This window comes from Rattus norvegicus, chromosome 8 (genome assembly GCF_036323735.1).
Source record: "Rattus norvegicus strain BN/NHsdMcwi chromosome 8, GRCr8, whole genome shotgun sequence".
NCBI classification, from domain to species: Eukaryota; Metazoa; Chordata; class Mammalia; order Rodentia; family Muridae; genus Rattus; species Rattus norvegicus.
The window spans coordinates 107872301-107889223 of record NC_086026.1 but is presented as its reverse complement, the minus strand read 5'-3'; the positions used below and the strand labels follow the sequence as shown (position 1 = coordinate 107889223).

The 16923-nt window shown below is 47.1% G+C and overlaps 1 protein-coding gene across 10 annotated transcripts in view; it reads right to left on the bottom strand.

Moving 5' to 3' along the window:
* Positions 1-695: 695 nt before the first annotated feature.
* Nmnat3 (nicotinamide nucleotide adenylyltransferase 3) overlaps positions 696-16923 on the bottom strand; it is a 117405-nt gene continuing 101177 nt past the window's right edge. For 4 of the 10 annotated variants that reach the window (XM_063265801.1, XM_063265802.1, XM_063265803.1 and 1 more), the window contains 2 exons: positions 14367-14446; positions 696-7260 (listed from right to left, as the gene is read on the bottom strand). In XM_063265801.1, coding sequence (XP_063121871.1) covers positions 6896-7260; positions 14367-14446 — 445 coding nt within the window. In that variant the 3' untranslated portion in view covers positions 696-6895. The remainder of the gene's footprint in view (positions 7261-14366; positions 14447-16923) is intronic. The other 6 variants (XM_039081775.2, XM_039081772.2, XM_063265805.1 and 3 more) reach the window with 2 other exon arrangements.

The window sequence follows — 16923 nt, the reverse complement described above, 5'->3', positions numbered from 1 at the left end:
TTGGAGTTCTGTAGGCTTCTTGTATGCCTATGGGTATCTCTTTTTTTAGGTTAGGGAAGTTTTCTTCTATGATTTTGTTGAAGATATTTACTGGTCCTTTGAGCTGGGAGTCTTCACTCTCTTCTATACCTATTATCCTTAGGTTTGATCTTCTCATTGAGTCCTGGGTTTCCTGTATGTTTTGGACCAGTAGCTTTTTCCGCTTTACATTATCTTTGACAGTTGAGTCAATGATTTCTATGGATTCTTCTGCTCCTGAGATTCTCTCTTCCATCTCTTGTATTCTGTTGGTGAAGCTCGTATCTACAGCTCCTTGTCTCTTCTTTTGGTTTTCTATATCCAGGGTTGTTTCCATGTGTTCTTTCTTGATTGCTTCTATTTCCATTTTTGATTCCTTCAGCTGTTTGATTGTGTTTTCCTGGAATTCTTTCAGGGATTTTTGTGACTCCTCTCTATGGGCTTCTACTTGTTTATTTACGATTTCCTGGAATTCTTTCAGGGATTTTTGCGATTCCTCTCTGTAGGCTTCTACTTGTTCTCTAAGGGAGTTCTTCACGTCTTTCTTGAAGTCCTCCAGCATCATGATCAAATATGATTTTGAAACTAGATCTTGCTTTTCTGGTGTGTTTGGATATTCCATGTTTGTTTTGATGGGAGAATTGGGCTCCGATGGTGCCATGTAGTCTTGGTTTCTGTTGCTTGGGTTCCTGCGCTTGCCTCTCGCCATCAGATTATCTCTAGTGTTGCTTTGTTCTGCTATTTCTGACAGTGGCTAGACTATCCTATAAGCCTGTGTGTCAGGAGTGCTGTAGACCTGTTTTCCTGTTTTCTTTCAGCCTGTTATGGGGACAGAGTGTTCTGCTTTCGGGCGTGTAGTTTTTCCTCTCTAAAGGTCTTCAGCTGTTCCTGTGGGCCTGTGTCTTGAGTTCACCAGGCAGGTCACTTGCAGCAGAAACGTTGGTCTTACCTGTGGTCCCAAGGCTCATGTTTGCTCTCGGGGTGCTGCCCATGAGCTCTCTGCGGCGGCAGCAACCAGGAAGATCTGCGCTGCCGTTTCCTTATCTGTTTTCTTAATGGCTTCTTCCACAAGGAATGCCAGTAGGGAGTAGGAATACATTCGAATACGCATGTGCACTCGTACTTTCTAGGTGAAGAACAGATGGCAGGATCCAGGATGGGAAACTCTATTAGGTCACTGCCATTGGTCAAGTTAAGAGCTGAGGTTGCTTTAGGTGTCTTGGTTGGCCTTGTCATCTTGACACAGCCTAGAGTCATCTGAGAGAAGGCTCAGTAGATGAATTGTGTAGATGAGTATTGTCTGTGGGCGTGTCTGTGAGGGGTTATCTTGATTTCTTAATCGATGTAGAAGAACCCAATGCATTGTGGGTGGTCCTCTTCCCCAGGGAGTATAAGAGCGATAGCTGAGCAGGTGCCTGACAGCAAGCCAGACAGCCAGATAGCTCACCAGCATCCTATGCCACACTTCTTCTTATGTTCTCTGTGAGTTCATTCACTGGTCAGAATGGGCTATACAGGATAGCAAGCAGTCTTACCTCTGAGTTCTTGCCTTGAGTTCCTCTCTGCCACCATCTCGATGGACTTGGAAGTATAGTAGGGTGAAATGAACCCATTGCTCCCACAACTTGCTTTAGGTCACGGTATCTATCATGGCAACAGAAAAGAAGCTAGAATAGGAGGGGGCATGAAGCATGTACAGAGGGTCATATCAACAGGACAAGCAGGCACACAGCATTTCCAACAGGAGGTGAGGAGGGGCTTCCCAGACCTGTCCTGGAGCACACCGTTGTTCACATTCCAACTCTCACTCATCAGTGTTTGCTAATTCAGAAACATGAATCCCAGTGAACTCTAGAGTTCTCATGGTCCCCTCCCCCTCCCCCGCAGCCTGTGCTGTCAGGAGCGGTGTGTGCTGAAGTTATTTAAACAATACTAAACTATTCAGAGGCATGTGCCTCTGTGGATCACCACCGAGATATATTTATCAGTCACTCGGATTTGCATCTATCATGTCAGGTTTGGGGCTAAGAAAATAACTCTATGACTGAAACGGAATTCTACGGTGTATGAAGACCTGTACAAACAGGAGGGGCAGCGGCATTGTCAGCATAGAAAGTGAGGACAAGGCTAAGGAAATACATATTCATGCATTAACCCAATTACCAAACGTGATTTGCAAAGCCCCAGCTCTATTGGCTTGAAATGAGATTTCGCGTCATTCTGTCCCAACTGATACAGACAGTATTAGAAATGAAAACGTCTTTCCCCAGGCAAGGATACAGCACCGTTCTCATCTGGGTAGGGAATAGTGTTGTAGGAGAACCTTTATTTAAGGCTGGTAATTCTATTTACTTGGGAGCCCGAACCACTGTTTTTCTGTTCTGGTAAAATAAACAAAATACCCAGGCCATCAAGATGCGGAGGACACCTGAGGGAGCAGAGAGGAGGGTGAAATCAGTAGGCAGGGCGGTGCCAGGCAATGCATGAGCAGAACAGTGATGCATTTTCTCTTCTGCTACTGAGGTGAGAAGGTGGCATGAGTCAGTGAGACATAGCAGGCAACAGAAATAAGATATATTTGAGCATGTGTATGTATGTATGTATACCTACATCTATATACATATATACATGCATATCTATATCTCTATGTCTGTCTGTCTGTCTGTCTGTCTGTCTGTCTGTCTGTCTGTCAGGCTCTATTGTGTTTTATTACAGAAGCAGTTGATGTTTTACTTGGTGGGAACCACGTGATGTAGACATGGATCAGGGAGGTGAAGCCATGTCCTCAAAGCCTATCAAACCCATGGAAATGCTGGGCAGGGAGGCTGTGGCCTGCAGGCATCAGGTCTCAGATGCAGTAACCCGCACCTTGTTAAGGAGGTGATGATGATTTTGGCTCTCCATAGTACCCATCTTCCCCTTCTGGCTCAGAGCCTTAGCATAAGCCATTCTTTTCCATTGGCCTCACCCATCCCAATGTCTCTGGAACACACCCATTAGCATTTTTCTGTTGTCTACACCACCAGGAGAACCCATTTATGAGAGTCTCTATATATTTTGTACAAGTTCAAAGGGACCCCTTTCCAAAGAAAAAAAAAGATAATCAAGAATCAGGAACCTAGATACCTACATAGTTAGGATTTGGGGAAGTGGGGAGCCTTCATTAGCTTTACAGAGAACTCACTGCCTCAGGCCATCGGCACCTCAGTGTCTCCCTTAGAGCCCTCCTCATCGCTGACAATCATATCCTCAACTTGAGATCACTGCGTTCTTGTTTGTTCTCCACTGTACTACACACTTTTTAAGAATGGAGACCGTCTGCTCACCATTCCACGCCCGGCACACGTGAGGACCTCAATCAATGTGATTGGAATAAAGGAATCCTAAAGTTCCATAATGATTGATAAGGAAGTTATCAATTCCTATGTGGTAAGCCTCCACCTAGCCAGCCCTAGATGCCAGTACAGAGGCTAGGCTGTAAAACCAAGCCCAGAACGACACTGCATATGGGGACAGGGAAGGATGAAGGCCGGGATGCCGGGGAGTCGGGGTGTGGTGTTCTAATTCCTATGCAGTGGCACTTCACGTTAGGGTTTAAATCTTGGCCTGTGCCAGGACAGAAAACACCAAGCCAGCATGGTTCCATGTGGAGAGCTTTAATGAGAGAAGAAGAGTGGAGGAGAGGAAAGGAGGCCGGCCATGGGCACGTGGTAGGAAGGAGAAAGGGGGTCAGAACAGAGAAGAAGAAAGAGCAAGAGAGAGGAAGGGGCAAGCAGCCCCCTTTATAGTCAGCACAGTTGGCTGTTGCTAGGCAACTGTGGGGCAGAGCATACCTGGCTGTCCCAGGTAGCTGTGGGAGTGGCGCTTAGACAGAGTACCAAGAGTAGAGGCCTTTCACTGGTCTGCTGTGAAAGAAGCTCATTCAGACACTGCAGTTTCTTGATGTCCTCAACTGAGAAAGAAAGAGAAAAAAAACCCTCTCTCCCCATCTCCATCACAGTCTCAGACCAGTGGGTCTCAGCGGCCGGCGGCTAGACCCGGTGACCTGAATGTCTGACAGTGTACTGGGTGGTTGTGTTGCTACAGCTGGGGGTGCTAAGTAGGAGAATCCTGAGTGCAGAGAAAGGAGTCTCACACTGCATGGGCCAGGGAAGACTTACCCAGGCAAAGAGTTGGGCAGCCCTGAGTGTCTGTTGCTGAGACTGAGGACCCCTTTCTCCCACCTGCAGACCCCTTGTCTAGCTCACCTTTTGGATACCACTGTCTGCACGCAGGATTTTGTTCTCTCCCTTCTCGAGCCACATAGAACAGTGGGGTGATGTGGCTCAGAGAAGAAGAGAGGTGCTGCTCATTGGAGGGCCATGAAGTTTCAATGGTAGCTTCAGCTTACTGAAACAAGTTGTCATCGGATGTTGCAGTGAGCGATGCTGAGGCCAATGAGGCTCTTAGAAAGCCAACTCTGTTGGTCCATTTGTAGGGCCCTGAGAGTCTTCTCGGAGCCAGCTCCTCGGAAAGCAATAGCGCTTTTCCACCTACAAAGGAAAAAATTCCCCTAACCGTTGGAAGCTTCCCATTTGGCTAGATGGGTACAGGGCTCAAAAGAAGGCCAGAGAGGCTGAAATGGAAGCACTCAGTCTTTCAAACTCAGGGCTGAGCTGGGAGTGGTGGTGTGTGCTCTGAAACCCAGCACTGAGGCAGGAGGATTGCTAAAAAACTGAGGCTAGGCCAGTATGGCTTACCTAACAAATTCCAGGCTCGTCTGTGTTAAGAATGAAACCTTGCCAAACAACAAACCAAAACAAGTCAAAACAGGAGCTCAAAACCTGAGCTAACTATGTATAATATAATACACATTATATATACATACATATAATCTTTCTTTTTCAAGTAAGTAAGAAAGAAAATTATAGTTGGAAGAATTCAGAACAGGGCTAATCAAATCATCCACTTCGGAGTTAAAGAAACTATAGCCCATAGTGGTGAAAGGAGTTGAAGTCCTACTATGTGCTATGGCAGGTTTTAGACAAGGCTATTAGATCCTCATTGCCCTGTGTGAACACAGCTCTCGGGGAACTCTTGGAGGGGAGAACCCAGGCAAGAAGGGAAGAAGTCCAAAGGACCTACCTCATAGGAGGGTCACCGTGCTCTGTATTCCCTACTTACCTGTTTCACTGCTCACACGAATCCTGGGGAGGAAGGATATCAGATCCCTCTTGCCCACCTATGGCTTTTCTGTGTCACTAAACACGTGGCCAAGATTGGCCAGGACAAAGAATGGAGACCCAGACTCTGTGCTACTTCTTTAACAGAACAGAGGAGAGATGAATCTAGGACTGGAGTAGCAAATCCTGGAACACTTCCTTCTCCTCTTTCAGGGTGCACAGAAACAAGATCATGGCCTGCTGCTTTAGGTTGGAAGACTACTTGGGTTCTGCTATTCCTTCCTAGTTCTAGCTGCCTCTCTGTTGCTGTGATAAGACAGTTTGACCAAAAGCAAGCCAGAGAGGAGAGGGCTTACATCACCTTATACCTCCTGGTCACACAGGCTGACACTGAGGGAAGGCAGGGCAGCAACTCGGAGCAGAAACCATGGAGGCATGTGGCTTGCTGAAGCTCATGCTCGGCTAGGGCTTTTAGATAGCGCAGGACCACCAGCCCCTGGTGTTGTCCACAGTGCGCAGACACTGCTATGTTAGTAATCCTTCAAGTGAGATGTCCTCCCTCCTGGGTGACTCTAGGCTGTGTTAGTATGACTGGGACATTCCTCTACTTCTGGTACTCAGGACACAAACTCTTCAATTCAGGCCACTTCGATTGGAACGGGTGCAAACTTCACAGAGTATTTAAGAAGAAGATCAACAGCTGAAACCCCAGGCATTAATAATATAACAAGGGAAGAAAAAAAGAGAAACTTCTCATTAGTATTTTTTGATGTCAATTTATTATTTATCTTTTTGCCAATATTCAAACAAGCAGACAGTCATAAAACATTCAAAAGATCTTCTAAAGCAGACAGGCATCTGTTTTACTTCAGTTCCTTTTTAGAAATCAGGATATCAGGAACCCTGGTGTTTAGACTATATGGGTGTAAAAATACATGCTGTATCAAAAAATATTGCTCGAGGGGGCTGGAGAGGCGGCTCAGTGGTTAAGAGCATTTGCTGCTCTTCTGTAAGACTGGAGTTTGGGTCCCAGCACCCACATCAGGGGGCTCACAACTGCCAGTAACTCTGGCTTCAGGCACTCCGATGTCCCTCCCATATGCATGTACACATACATGCACACACACATATAATAAAATAGATCTTAAACACATATCACTTGACCACAACATAGAAAGAACGTGGTCAAAACTTTTAAAACAGGTAGGCAGGCAGGGCATGGTTTGCAAGGGAGAATACACTGGAAATCAGTGATAATGCTGTTTCCAGATATCTGAATCCTCGCTTGCTTTTATTCTGTTTGAAACAAGGATGTTGAAAAGGCCCTCTGTTCAGTAATTAGCACCATATCAAATATGGCCTATCTAGACCAGTAATGCTTCGCCAGGCCTGACTTTAAAAAAAAAAAAACGAACAAGGGTGACTGTGGTGGACCCCTCAGGGGCCGGCCATGCTCAGAACAGCATCAGTGTGACTTCTATACGTGCCATTTACACAGTAAGCAGGTCTTCTCATTAGTGACCCTGAGAGGTTTTGCCTACTCCTATGACCTGTCGTGCTCTGATGTTAAGCAACTTAGTTTGCTCTGATGTTACATGACTGTCCCTGCCAGAGGCCCAATCTCTTCCCGGAGCAGGAAGTCACCCATGGTAGAACCACTGTAGAAACAAACACAGAACCAGAGCAAAATCACCCCTGACGCCCCAGAAGGCCCTCTAGCCAGTCTTTCCTTTTCCTTTCCCGGAACTGTCATTGATGTAGAGGCCCTGGTCCCTGATGTAGGTGATGACAGCCTCGGGGAGGAGGTACTTCACGCTCTGCCCTTGGCTCAAGGCTTTCCTGACATATGTGGCACTGATCTCGTTCAGAACGGGTTCCCTGGCCAGGTGAATGTTGTGCTGGAACTGTTGGAGGATGGGTGAATCCAAGATGTACCTCTTCGGGTCATGACCGCTCCGGTTCACACACACCAAACCGAACTTCTCCACTATCTCCTGGATGTGCGAGTCTTTCCAGAGGTTGGGGGTGTGGAAGGTCTTGAGGACGTCAGCTCCACAGAGGAGTTTCAGCTCAGGCAGTGCTGCAAAACAAGGGTGGGCACCATCACCGACAGGAATCTGAAGGGATACTGGGGTCCACAGTTACAAGTAACCATTGTAGCCTCATGGCTCTGGGTTAATATCAGCAAAGTGTCAAGACAAGCAAAAAAGGTTTTACTTTTCAGTGCTCAGTGCTCAGACAGAAGTCTGTCTGTTCTGTGGCTACTTTGAACCAGGGCAGACCAAGTCCCAGAGGTGACCATGCTGTCCCCAGAGCTTGATTATCTGATAAGCAGTGAGAGTTCTAAAGTCTCATGATGAAGAGGCTATAGGCGTTGTATAAGTCACGACCCCAACATTCACTTCAGCCTTTGTTATTATATTATTATCCCGAGGACCCATCCTTTAAAACCCCATGACAATGAACAGGTTCTCTGTTCTACAGAACAGTAACAGTGATACGTCTTTTGAGGTTCTTAGTATGACACTATGATTCAACACGATGTGTGTAAAAACATGACTCTCAAGACGAATAAATTAGGCAGGGTCTGCCAGGGAGAAACCAAGGCACAGAAAGGCTAGACCTCAAGTCCTCAGTGGGGAAGATTGGATCAAACTGGCAGCCTCCGGGGGCATCTGTAGCAGTTAGCTTCTGCTGCCGCCTGCTGGTGATAATCTGCAAATGCACCAGGAACAGGAAGCCCTGGTGAGCTGGAGAAGGGATTTGCAGACATGCTGACTGACACACCATCTACATGGAGTTGGCTAGTCTGAAGAGGAAAGCCAAACCCATGCTAGAAGCACACCGCGGGTCCCTGGTACTTCTGGAAACTGATTCCAGAAGATGATGGTAAAGGCTCGTCTCTCATCTTTGTCACCCTGAAGACTTGGCAAGGAAGAGATTTCGGGCTGCTGCGCACTGGGGAAAACATGGTGTAAAGGGTTAGTTTACGCTCATGTGCAGTGGGATACTGGGAGAGGTTCTGTCATGGGCAGAGAATGGGTTTACAGAGACGCAGAGCTGGCCTGAGAAGGAAGAGGCGAGACGGGTGGTATTATGAGGAGGTCTGAGTTCAGCCTCTGTGGGGCAAATACAGCTGAGCTGGGAAGGGGCTGAAGAGGCCTCCCTGCTCTGGGCCTCAGCTTCCTCACCTACAAGAAACGACAGGCCAGGAGGGACAGCAGCTACCATCATCACGAAAACATACTCTCCCAGTGCTGTAGCCTCAGAACACTGCTCTAGTCAATGACACTGGAACAGTCTGACTCACAAGGCTCTCAGTGGCCACACAGACAGATCCAGATGCCTAAGGCTTGGTTCTGGTTCTGCTATTCAATGGCTGCTGTGAAATCAACTAATAGTGCTCACTTTGTGGATTTATTTTAGCACTGAATGAGTTTATCAATTAAGACAGATGGAGTCATTGTTGGCTCAGAGTGTTAACGTCTTAACTTCTTTTCATTCATTCACTAATCCATTTACTTATCTACTCATCTACCCAAATATCCAGAAATATCCATCCAATAGGTATGAATTATCTCCTGATTTTGAAAGCAATAAAACTGTGTTACAAATTATTCAGTAACTCACGCTTTACTAATTTGGTATGGATTTGTGTTTTCCAACAGCTGTGAGGATTTGCTCTAATTCATACTTATTGAATCACTTCAAGATAGCAAGAGACCAGGTTTTGGCCTTTCAAACAACTGGTTCAATCCTACTTATTTGATTTCAACATCTCCTGGGACCTGGGGCACATCCGTTCTGTTTCTACAGGTCAGAGAACAGACAAGACACACTTCTGTCTTCTCCTGTTTCTCCTTGACTTTACTTTGTGTGCGTGCGCGTGTCGTGCGTGTGTGTGTGTGTGTGTGTGTGTGTGTGTGTGTGTGTGTGCGTGCGCGCACGCGTGTGCGGGCACGTGTAGGCCAGAGGGGAATGTTGAATTCCTTCCTCTATTGCACTCTTTGCTTTGCTCCACTGAGGCAGGGTTCCTCCTTGGACCTGGAGCTTCCCACTGTGGAGTTAGCTGACTGCCAGAAAGCCCTGGCCGACATTTCTGTTTCAATCCCCTCAGGCGGGGTTTACAGGCCTCTACAGCGGCACCCGCCTGTTTATATGGGTGCTAGGATCTGACCAGGCAGGGTCTCACATGGGCCTCATCAGCCTGTGCTCATCTCCCCAGATGTTCCTACTCAGTTTCACGAGGAAACTGTCAACATTTTGGCTTCCACACCAGACATTAATTTTGAGAGTAAAATCATTCATATTGAGAGTAAAAATTATAGTATTCACTTTGAGCTATGACTAGAAAGGACTAGAAAGGATTGAGCTCTGCCCCTCAATCAAAGGCATGTCTATGAGGTTAGAGGTGCCTGTTATCCTACAAGACAATGTCACGATCAACATTCATGGCCACATATACCTCATGTTCAGACTGCACAGAACCATCTCAAGTTCATTCACATAAATGCAATAGAAGTTTTAGACCCAGTAACCATCCAAGTTCGAAGTATGTAATTCAAGAATAAAGGCCAAGGGATGAAGAGATGGCTAGGCAGTTAGGAACACTGGCTGCTCTTCCACAGAGCCAGGGCTTTATTCCCGGCACCCACATGTAGCTCACAACTGTCTGTAGCTACAGGTCTAGGGGACACAAAGCTCTCTTCTGGCCTCTGTGGGCACTGCATGTGCATGGGGTACAAACACACATGTAGGCACCCCTCCCCCCAATAAATCATAATGAAAAAAGAAAAAGTTGTCAGTATGACTTGCCTAACAGCCATATAGTGATATAAATGTTTGGTGCTCAGTCTACTGTGACGTTGAACAGCTATGGGCTTTGAAAAGCAGATGGGCCAAAATTTACACAAGCTGTAAGGAAAATGCCCTGAAACGTAGGAGTCTGAATGCTTGGTGGCCCTAAATCGACAGCATTAAAGAGCGTCACCAATCTTGAGGCTAGTGAGTCTTGGGTATGAATGTTAGAGGTCTTGGGACCCTGGGAAACTGACTTTGCCTGTAGGCCTCTTTCTTCAGTTGTAAGATGGGGACAGTAAAGACTCCATGGAAGTTATGGGAAGTGACAGGTAGGGAGAAAGCTTGTCAAAGCTATGTACAAATACAGCCATGGATGGTGACATCCTGCATGACATCACACTGTGAACACTGGAGGACACTAGAGACGATTCTAGGAATGACACCCAGCAGTCAGTGCCCAAACCAACCAGCCCTGGTGAAACAGGCACAAGATTGGGTGCCTGCTGCTTTTACAGAGAGAGGGTTCTGAGGCAGGCTCAGTCCTAACAGCAAAAGGACAGGGCGGCCCTTACGGACTACAGACAGCGAGCTTGGCTGTTGTTAAAGGCCCCGGGGTGTCACCCATTCCAGGATGACAGAAATCCACATGAGGACAGATGAGGCCAGGGAGGCTTGCCAATTACTGAGCGACAGTTGGGTCCAGATCTGGCTGACAGCAGTGCTGAGCTCAGCATGTAATCTGCCATTCCAGAGTGTGACAAACACGCAATAAAATACACAGCTCCCAGAGTGGCCCTTAGAAATAAATATGTCACTGGCAACATATGTGGCATCCCATCAGAAGCCAAGCTTATGCTGAGGAAAACCTGCCTTCCTATATGAAAATGTTCATATTTTGTTTTTGTTTTTTCCCTTTTTTCCCCCTGATGAGCATGAAACGTGTTCACGATGGAACATATGGAATCTGTAAGTGTTTAAAACTGAGAACAGACAGCAACAGCAACCCATGAGGCTGGTTCTGGGTTCTACAGCCATCAACATTTCTGTGTATTTTCTTAGGTTTCCATATTGATTCAGACATACAAACAATACGGAACTACACTCACTTTCATCTGGAGTTAGACATATGCTATCGTACGGTGGTTTCCCCACTCCCTTGGTGCTTCTCCCTCTCTTCAAACTTCTGATGTGGATTCTTCTGATGCCGACAGTGGAATGGACTCAGTGTTTCTTTACATTTAAACTCCTACTTGCTTTTATTCTTCTGCCATTGAAAAACGGCTGTGATACCTGGGCCTTCTGGTACAGGCCTGCAACCTGAGCGAGTCAAGAGGCTGAGGCAGGAGGATTGCAAGTTCAAGGCCTGCCTTGGATACAAGATTTTAAGTTCACCTTGGGCAACTCAGTGAGACCTTGTCTCAAAATTAAAAGCAAAAAAAAAAAAAAAAAAAAAAAAAAAAAAAGAAAAGAAAAGAAAAAGCAAGTGTGTGTGTGTGTGTGTGTGTGTGTGTGTGTGTGTGTGTGTGCGTGCGTGCAGTGGTTAGACAGTTACTGGGGCCAAGAATCTGTGGTCGACAGGTTGTCGACCCTAGGGAAGAACCTATTAGCATTGCCCTGCTAATGGGACACAGCATTATATCGAATCTCAATGAAGTCATATTATATTCATGTCTAGTATATTCTATACTCTCTCGGCTCTCATCAGATGGGCTTCTTTTTTTGGAATATGGTGATTAACACAGAGACCCACAGCTGGTCAAGGTGTAGACAGTTAGAGACTGTGGAATGCTCAGCCTTCAATGGGGTATCTATTACCACACACCCCTCCTCTCAAGACTCTGAAGACGGGAAAGAGTAAGAGCCAGAGACGAAGGATAACTACCAACCAAGAGCGTTTTCCAGATACTGCAAACTGAGAAGCTATTGCTGGTGACCAGGAGAGGGAAAGTTAGTTGTTTATAAGGGTGTGGCCCTGGTGAGTCTAACACGCTCCAGGGACTGGCTGCACTAATGGGCTTCATGTGTTTTAAAACATTTATTTTATGTATATCTGTGTGTGAGCCTAAGTGTGTGTGTGTATGTGTGTGTGTGTGTGTGTGCGCGCGCGCGCACCATGTGCCTGTAAGGACCAGCTGAGGTCAGAAGAGGGCACTGATTCCCCTGAGACTGGAGACACAGATGGTTGTGAGCAGCCATGTGGGTGCTGGGAACCAAACCTTAGTCTTCCGTAAGACTTATGCTCTTAACTGCTGAGCCCTCTCTCTGGCCCCACTTAGTGGGTTTAAAATGAGGACACAAAGTTGGATGGATATGGAATGGGGGAGGGGATCTGAGAGGAGATGGGTAAGGGGGTGTGGCAGCCCACGCCTTTAATCTCAGCACTGGGAAGGTAAAGGCAGGCAGATCTCTGTGAGTTCGAGGCCAGCCAGGGCTCCTTAATGGGATCCTGTTTCATAACACAAACAAGAAAAGCCAGGGTGGCGGCACATGCCTTTATTTCTATCATTTTGGAGGCTGAGGCAGGAGGGTCTCGGAAAGAACTCAATCACAGGGTCGACTAGAAATGGGAACCCCCAGACAAACAAAAGAGATATGAGGTGGGGGTTCTGGTAGAGGGTGAACTCAAAAGCTTAGCAGGTAGTAGGAATGTGTGCTCTGGATGTCTCTTAAGACAGGCAGGACTTTCAAGGAGGAGCAAGAAGGGGATGGGTGGGTACCAAGCAGAGGTAGAGGTAGAATGGGCTCCATGAACACCCGCAGAGAGGTAATACAAGAGTAGGGCTCTGCATGCCATCCATAATTCACCTCTGGATGCCTCGTCTCTCCCTGGAGTCTCTGATGTTTCACAGGTCTACCATGTACCATGTTGACACTCTCCTGCTCTTGTATCTCTGCCTTCTGCCTTGAGACGCCTCCAGCCTCCACAGCCCACTGGTCCTGTAGACATGGGTGTGGCTATCTGCTCCTTTATGCGGCAGCCTTTCACACTAATGCCTTCATTTCCCTCCACCCACAGCGTTTGTCCGGCACAAGGCATGGGCTGATCTGCTGTAGCGCCTACCCTCCCTGTGAGCTCAGAGCCTGGCTGTCATACTGTCCACCAGCAGCACGCAGGACTCTGTAGAGGGAGGTGCAGAAAGGACACAGCATCCTGTCTATGATGAGGCGTGGACATGTCTATGGTCCACAGCTGGGGCCGGGAACAGAGGAGCCCACACAGGTAAGGAGGACGGGCCAGAGGAATACAGAATGCAGTACATGTACAGATTATATCAGAGGCCCTACAGCTCCTTTTAGACTCTCATCCTAGTATACAGTCTCATAGTGATGGGACAGCAATTTCTGAGTGATCATTAAATATCAAAGTCCCCTCCCACTCAGGAGTCTTGGGCGTGGTCTGGCCATTCATGTTTCTAACAAGAACCTTGCTAATTCTGCTGTGAGCAATCTTGGACCGACATTTGAGGGCTACATGGCAAGCTTGGGACCTGAGGACATTCTCAAGTCCTTTCTGAAGTGTGTTTGGGAGTTTTCTCAGAATTCTGAGGACCACTAGACACTGTAAGAGGGCCATGGTTAAAAAGTGACAGTCTCTGTCTTCTTCTCCTAAGTCACAGTGCACCAGGGCATGGTAGAGGTTCTGAAAAACCCTGCAGTGAAGAAACTGCTTTAGGTGCATTTATTGAACCCTTTAGATATGAGAGTCCCACTAACTAGAGTTGGGGACCCTGTAGGAGAAAGCCGTGCATGTGGCCTGCTGGAATTTTGTGAACTGAAGCTTGCGTCACATCTTTCCCTCTCACACCCATCCTATATTCCTGTGTGTCTGCAGAAGAGAGCCACACCTCTGAGCCCAGACACCAGGGCTTCTCAGACTCAAATCACAGGACCTTACATCTTCCAAGCAGGAGAGGAACAAGTAGACATCAGGGTTTCAAAGTTAAGATCACCCAGGAGGACCTCAAGTTCCTCTGAAGTCAAGTTTTGCTCCTTTGAGGAATTCACTGAGTGGTTGCTAGCAAGTGCTAGACTCCCGTCAGAATGTTATCCTTTTAAATCGAAAGGTTAAGGCTTTTTAAAGAACCCAGCATCAGCCACCAGCTTGTCCCTGTGTGGCCCTCACTTGTAATCCAAGTCACAAGCACAAGCCAGAGGGTGGCTAAACTCCTTTGGGCAGTAAATCTCAAGTCATCACAATTAATAGGCTTGGACTGAGCATGGGAAAGGCAGGCTGTCTAATCTGACCTTTTGACCTTGGGCATATTTACATGACCAGGGAGGGCTCAAGTCCCTTATCCAAGCTGAGAAGGCTGGACAAATCCCACTGGTTCCTCACTCTTCATCCGAATCTCCCACTGTAGATGGGAACAGGGGGTTGGTACCCACCCGCAGAGGCTGATGGTATTTTGCTGGGGTCTGGGCCATCCATCTGGGCCACGGATCTGAGCAGCTCCCCGTGATGATGCCTGCCGTGTAAACACATAGGTTTCAGTGTGTTGTGTTCTAGACACCCCCCCGCCCCGCTACCCCAGCGCCTCAGGACTTAAGATTCACGTCTACATTCTCTGGACCATCCCATGAATATTGAGGATGTTCCCTGTGCTGGGTAGCATTCTAGGGGCCAGGACAGGAAGTATACACCACAGAGTCCTGTTCAGCTCACTTTACCACGCTCTATGCGACCTGGGTGGAAGTAGGGAATTAAGCCTGAGGCTGCCCTGTCCACGAGTCTCAGTAATTCTCAGGTGATAATATAGGTTTTAGCATTGAGTGGGTGCCAAAGGCACGAGCTTTCAAAGACAGACAGATGAAAGCTTAAATAGGCCTTTTCCTTCGGAAAGTCTAAGTGGTAATGCCTGATTCCAGGACGTGGTGAAGGTTCAAGCTATATACTGTAAGCCCTGTCACCACGCGGCCTCTAGCTAGCTCCAGCACGCACTCCTATCGTAAACCTGTGTTTTAAAATGCTATGAGGTGGTGGCTAAGAGCCTGGGCTCGGAGAGGGAGAACTTGGGTTGAATCCCAGCCTCTGTACTGCTTGCTGCCTATCACCCTGATGAGTGCTTTCAAGTCTCAGCTAGTATGGATGCTCCACGTGTGCAAATGGGGACATTGCCCCATACCTTCCCCACCCCCTCGACAATGGTGGTTATGAAGATGAAGGGACTTAATTCAAGTGAAGTCACAGAGCAGGTTAGATATAGTCAGATTCGTGCAAACGTGACATGTTTACTTTTAAGCAATCTGTTTTCAAACTGAGACTCCTGCACTTTTTTTTCTCGGAAACACAGGTAACCTTAGCACTCTCCTGTGAGTTCATTTATCTTCTGCCTTCCCGGTGCTCGACAGAGCGTTATTACACTGTGTGTTTCAGAGCGGTGGTTACTTTCGGCACATTTTCCCTGCCTGTAGTAATCCTGGCTGGCTTTTTTGCTGCCTGCTTGAGTGTTACTCAGTTATGCCCAGCTCTAGGCCTCTGAACTGACCCTGAGAGCATGGTTTTCTATGGCTCCAGAGGTTGCCCAGGAAAGCTCCAGCAAAGGGTAACTATGGCAAGGGAGAGTCAGTTACCTCCCATTCCTAGCCAACACTGGTGTACATGATGGCTCTGGTGTGACTTCAGAGACCAGTGGCCAGCACTCTGCCTCTTGCTTATTTGCTGTGTGACTGTGACCAACTGAACATCTCTGTGAGCCCAAGGTTTCTCATTTGTCAAATGAGGCCATGAGGTAGAGTTTTCAGTGGGTTCATGAGATGATTTGGGAGGACAGACCACATAAAGTGGCATTTTGGTTAAGATCTCCCCCACGTCATGAGAAAAAGGTAAGTTACTGTTATGGCTGGTGATTAAGAGTAATCTCTAAGGTCTGTATGTTGAAGGCTCAGTCATTGAAAGATGGGCTCTCATCTGACCAGTGATGACTACTGGTAGATTTAAATTTTATAGCATCTTTTCAGGAGATGACTGAAAGTTCTGAGAGGCGAGACTTAGTTGGAGAAAACAGATCATTGGGGATAAGTCTGTGGGGGCCTGGGCCTTATTCTGGGTTCCTCTCTGTCTCTTTGCTTCCTGGCCACCATGAAATGCATAAGTTGGCTCCACCATACCCTTCCATTTTGAGGTTCTTCCTCACAATGGGCCAGAAAGAGCTATGCTGGATCTGGGCTGAAAGCTTTCAAAGTGTGAGCAACAATACAGTCTCTTGTCAAATCGTTTCTTTTGGTTATTTCCCACCGTAAGGAAAAAGGGACAGGCTCAGTTACCAAGGGCTCTCTCGTTAAAGTTGGCCTAGACGGTATGGCATCAGCAGAAAAGTAAACAACACCATCAGGATGAAGACTCTCCCATGAGTCCCTCAGGGAACTGGTATCATGGTGACCTCTGTCATATTTGTTGTAGGATCCACTGTGACTACCATATAGAGGACATTAAATGCAGCAGATGCTGGGGATGACTCTAAAACCACTAGACTTACAATTTTAGCCTGATTTTCAACCTCTGGGGGAAAAAAAAAACAAACCTTAATCAGCTATCCATTAAAAGAAATAGTTGACTCTGTTGGTAAATCTCAACCACACTGGCACAACATAGATCATCCGGGACCTTTAAACAGATGCCTGTGGTTAGGGTCCATACCAGCAAATCAGAAGGCCCTGGGCTTGGAGAGAGCCTTAAAGGAAGTCTTCTAAGTGATTTTGGCAGCCAAGCTTGTGACCAGTGTCAATTTCTCTTTAAGTGAATATCAGCGCCGACCAGAATCCTGATTCTCTCATTCAGTGACTCTTCAGTCACTGTGGGGCTCCAGCCTTCTCTCCTCAATCAAACCGATGGGATCATAGCCTTTGGGGAGGAACCTGGGCTGCAAACCTAGGAAGTCTGCTGTGTGTCTAGTGTCCAGAAGCATTTGACTAAAGGGCATGAAGGAAAGGAGAAAGAGCGTGT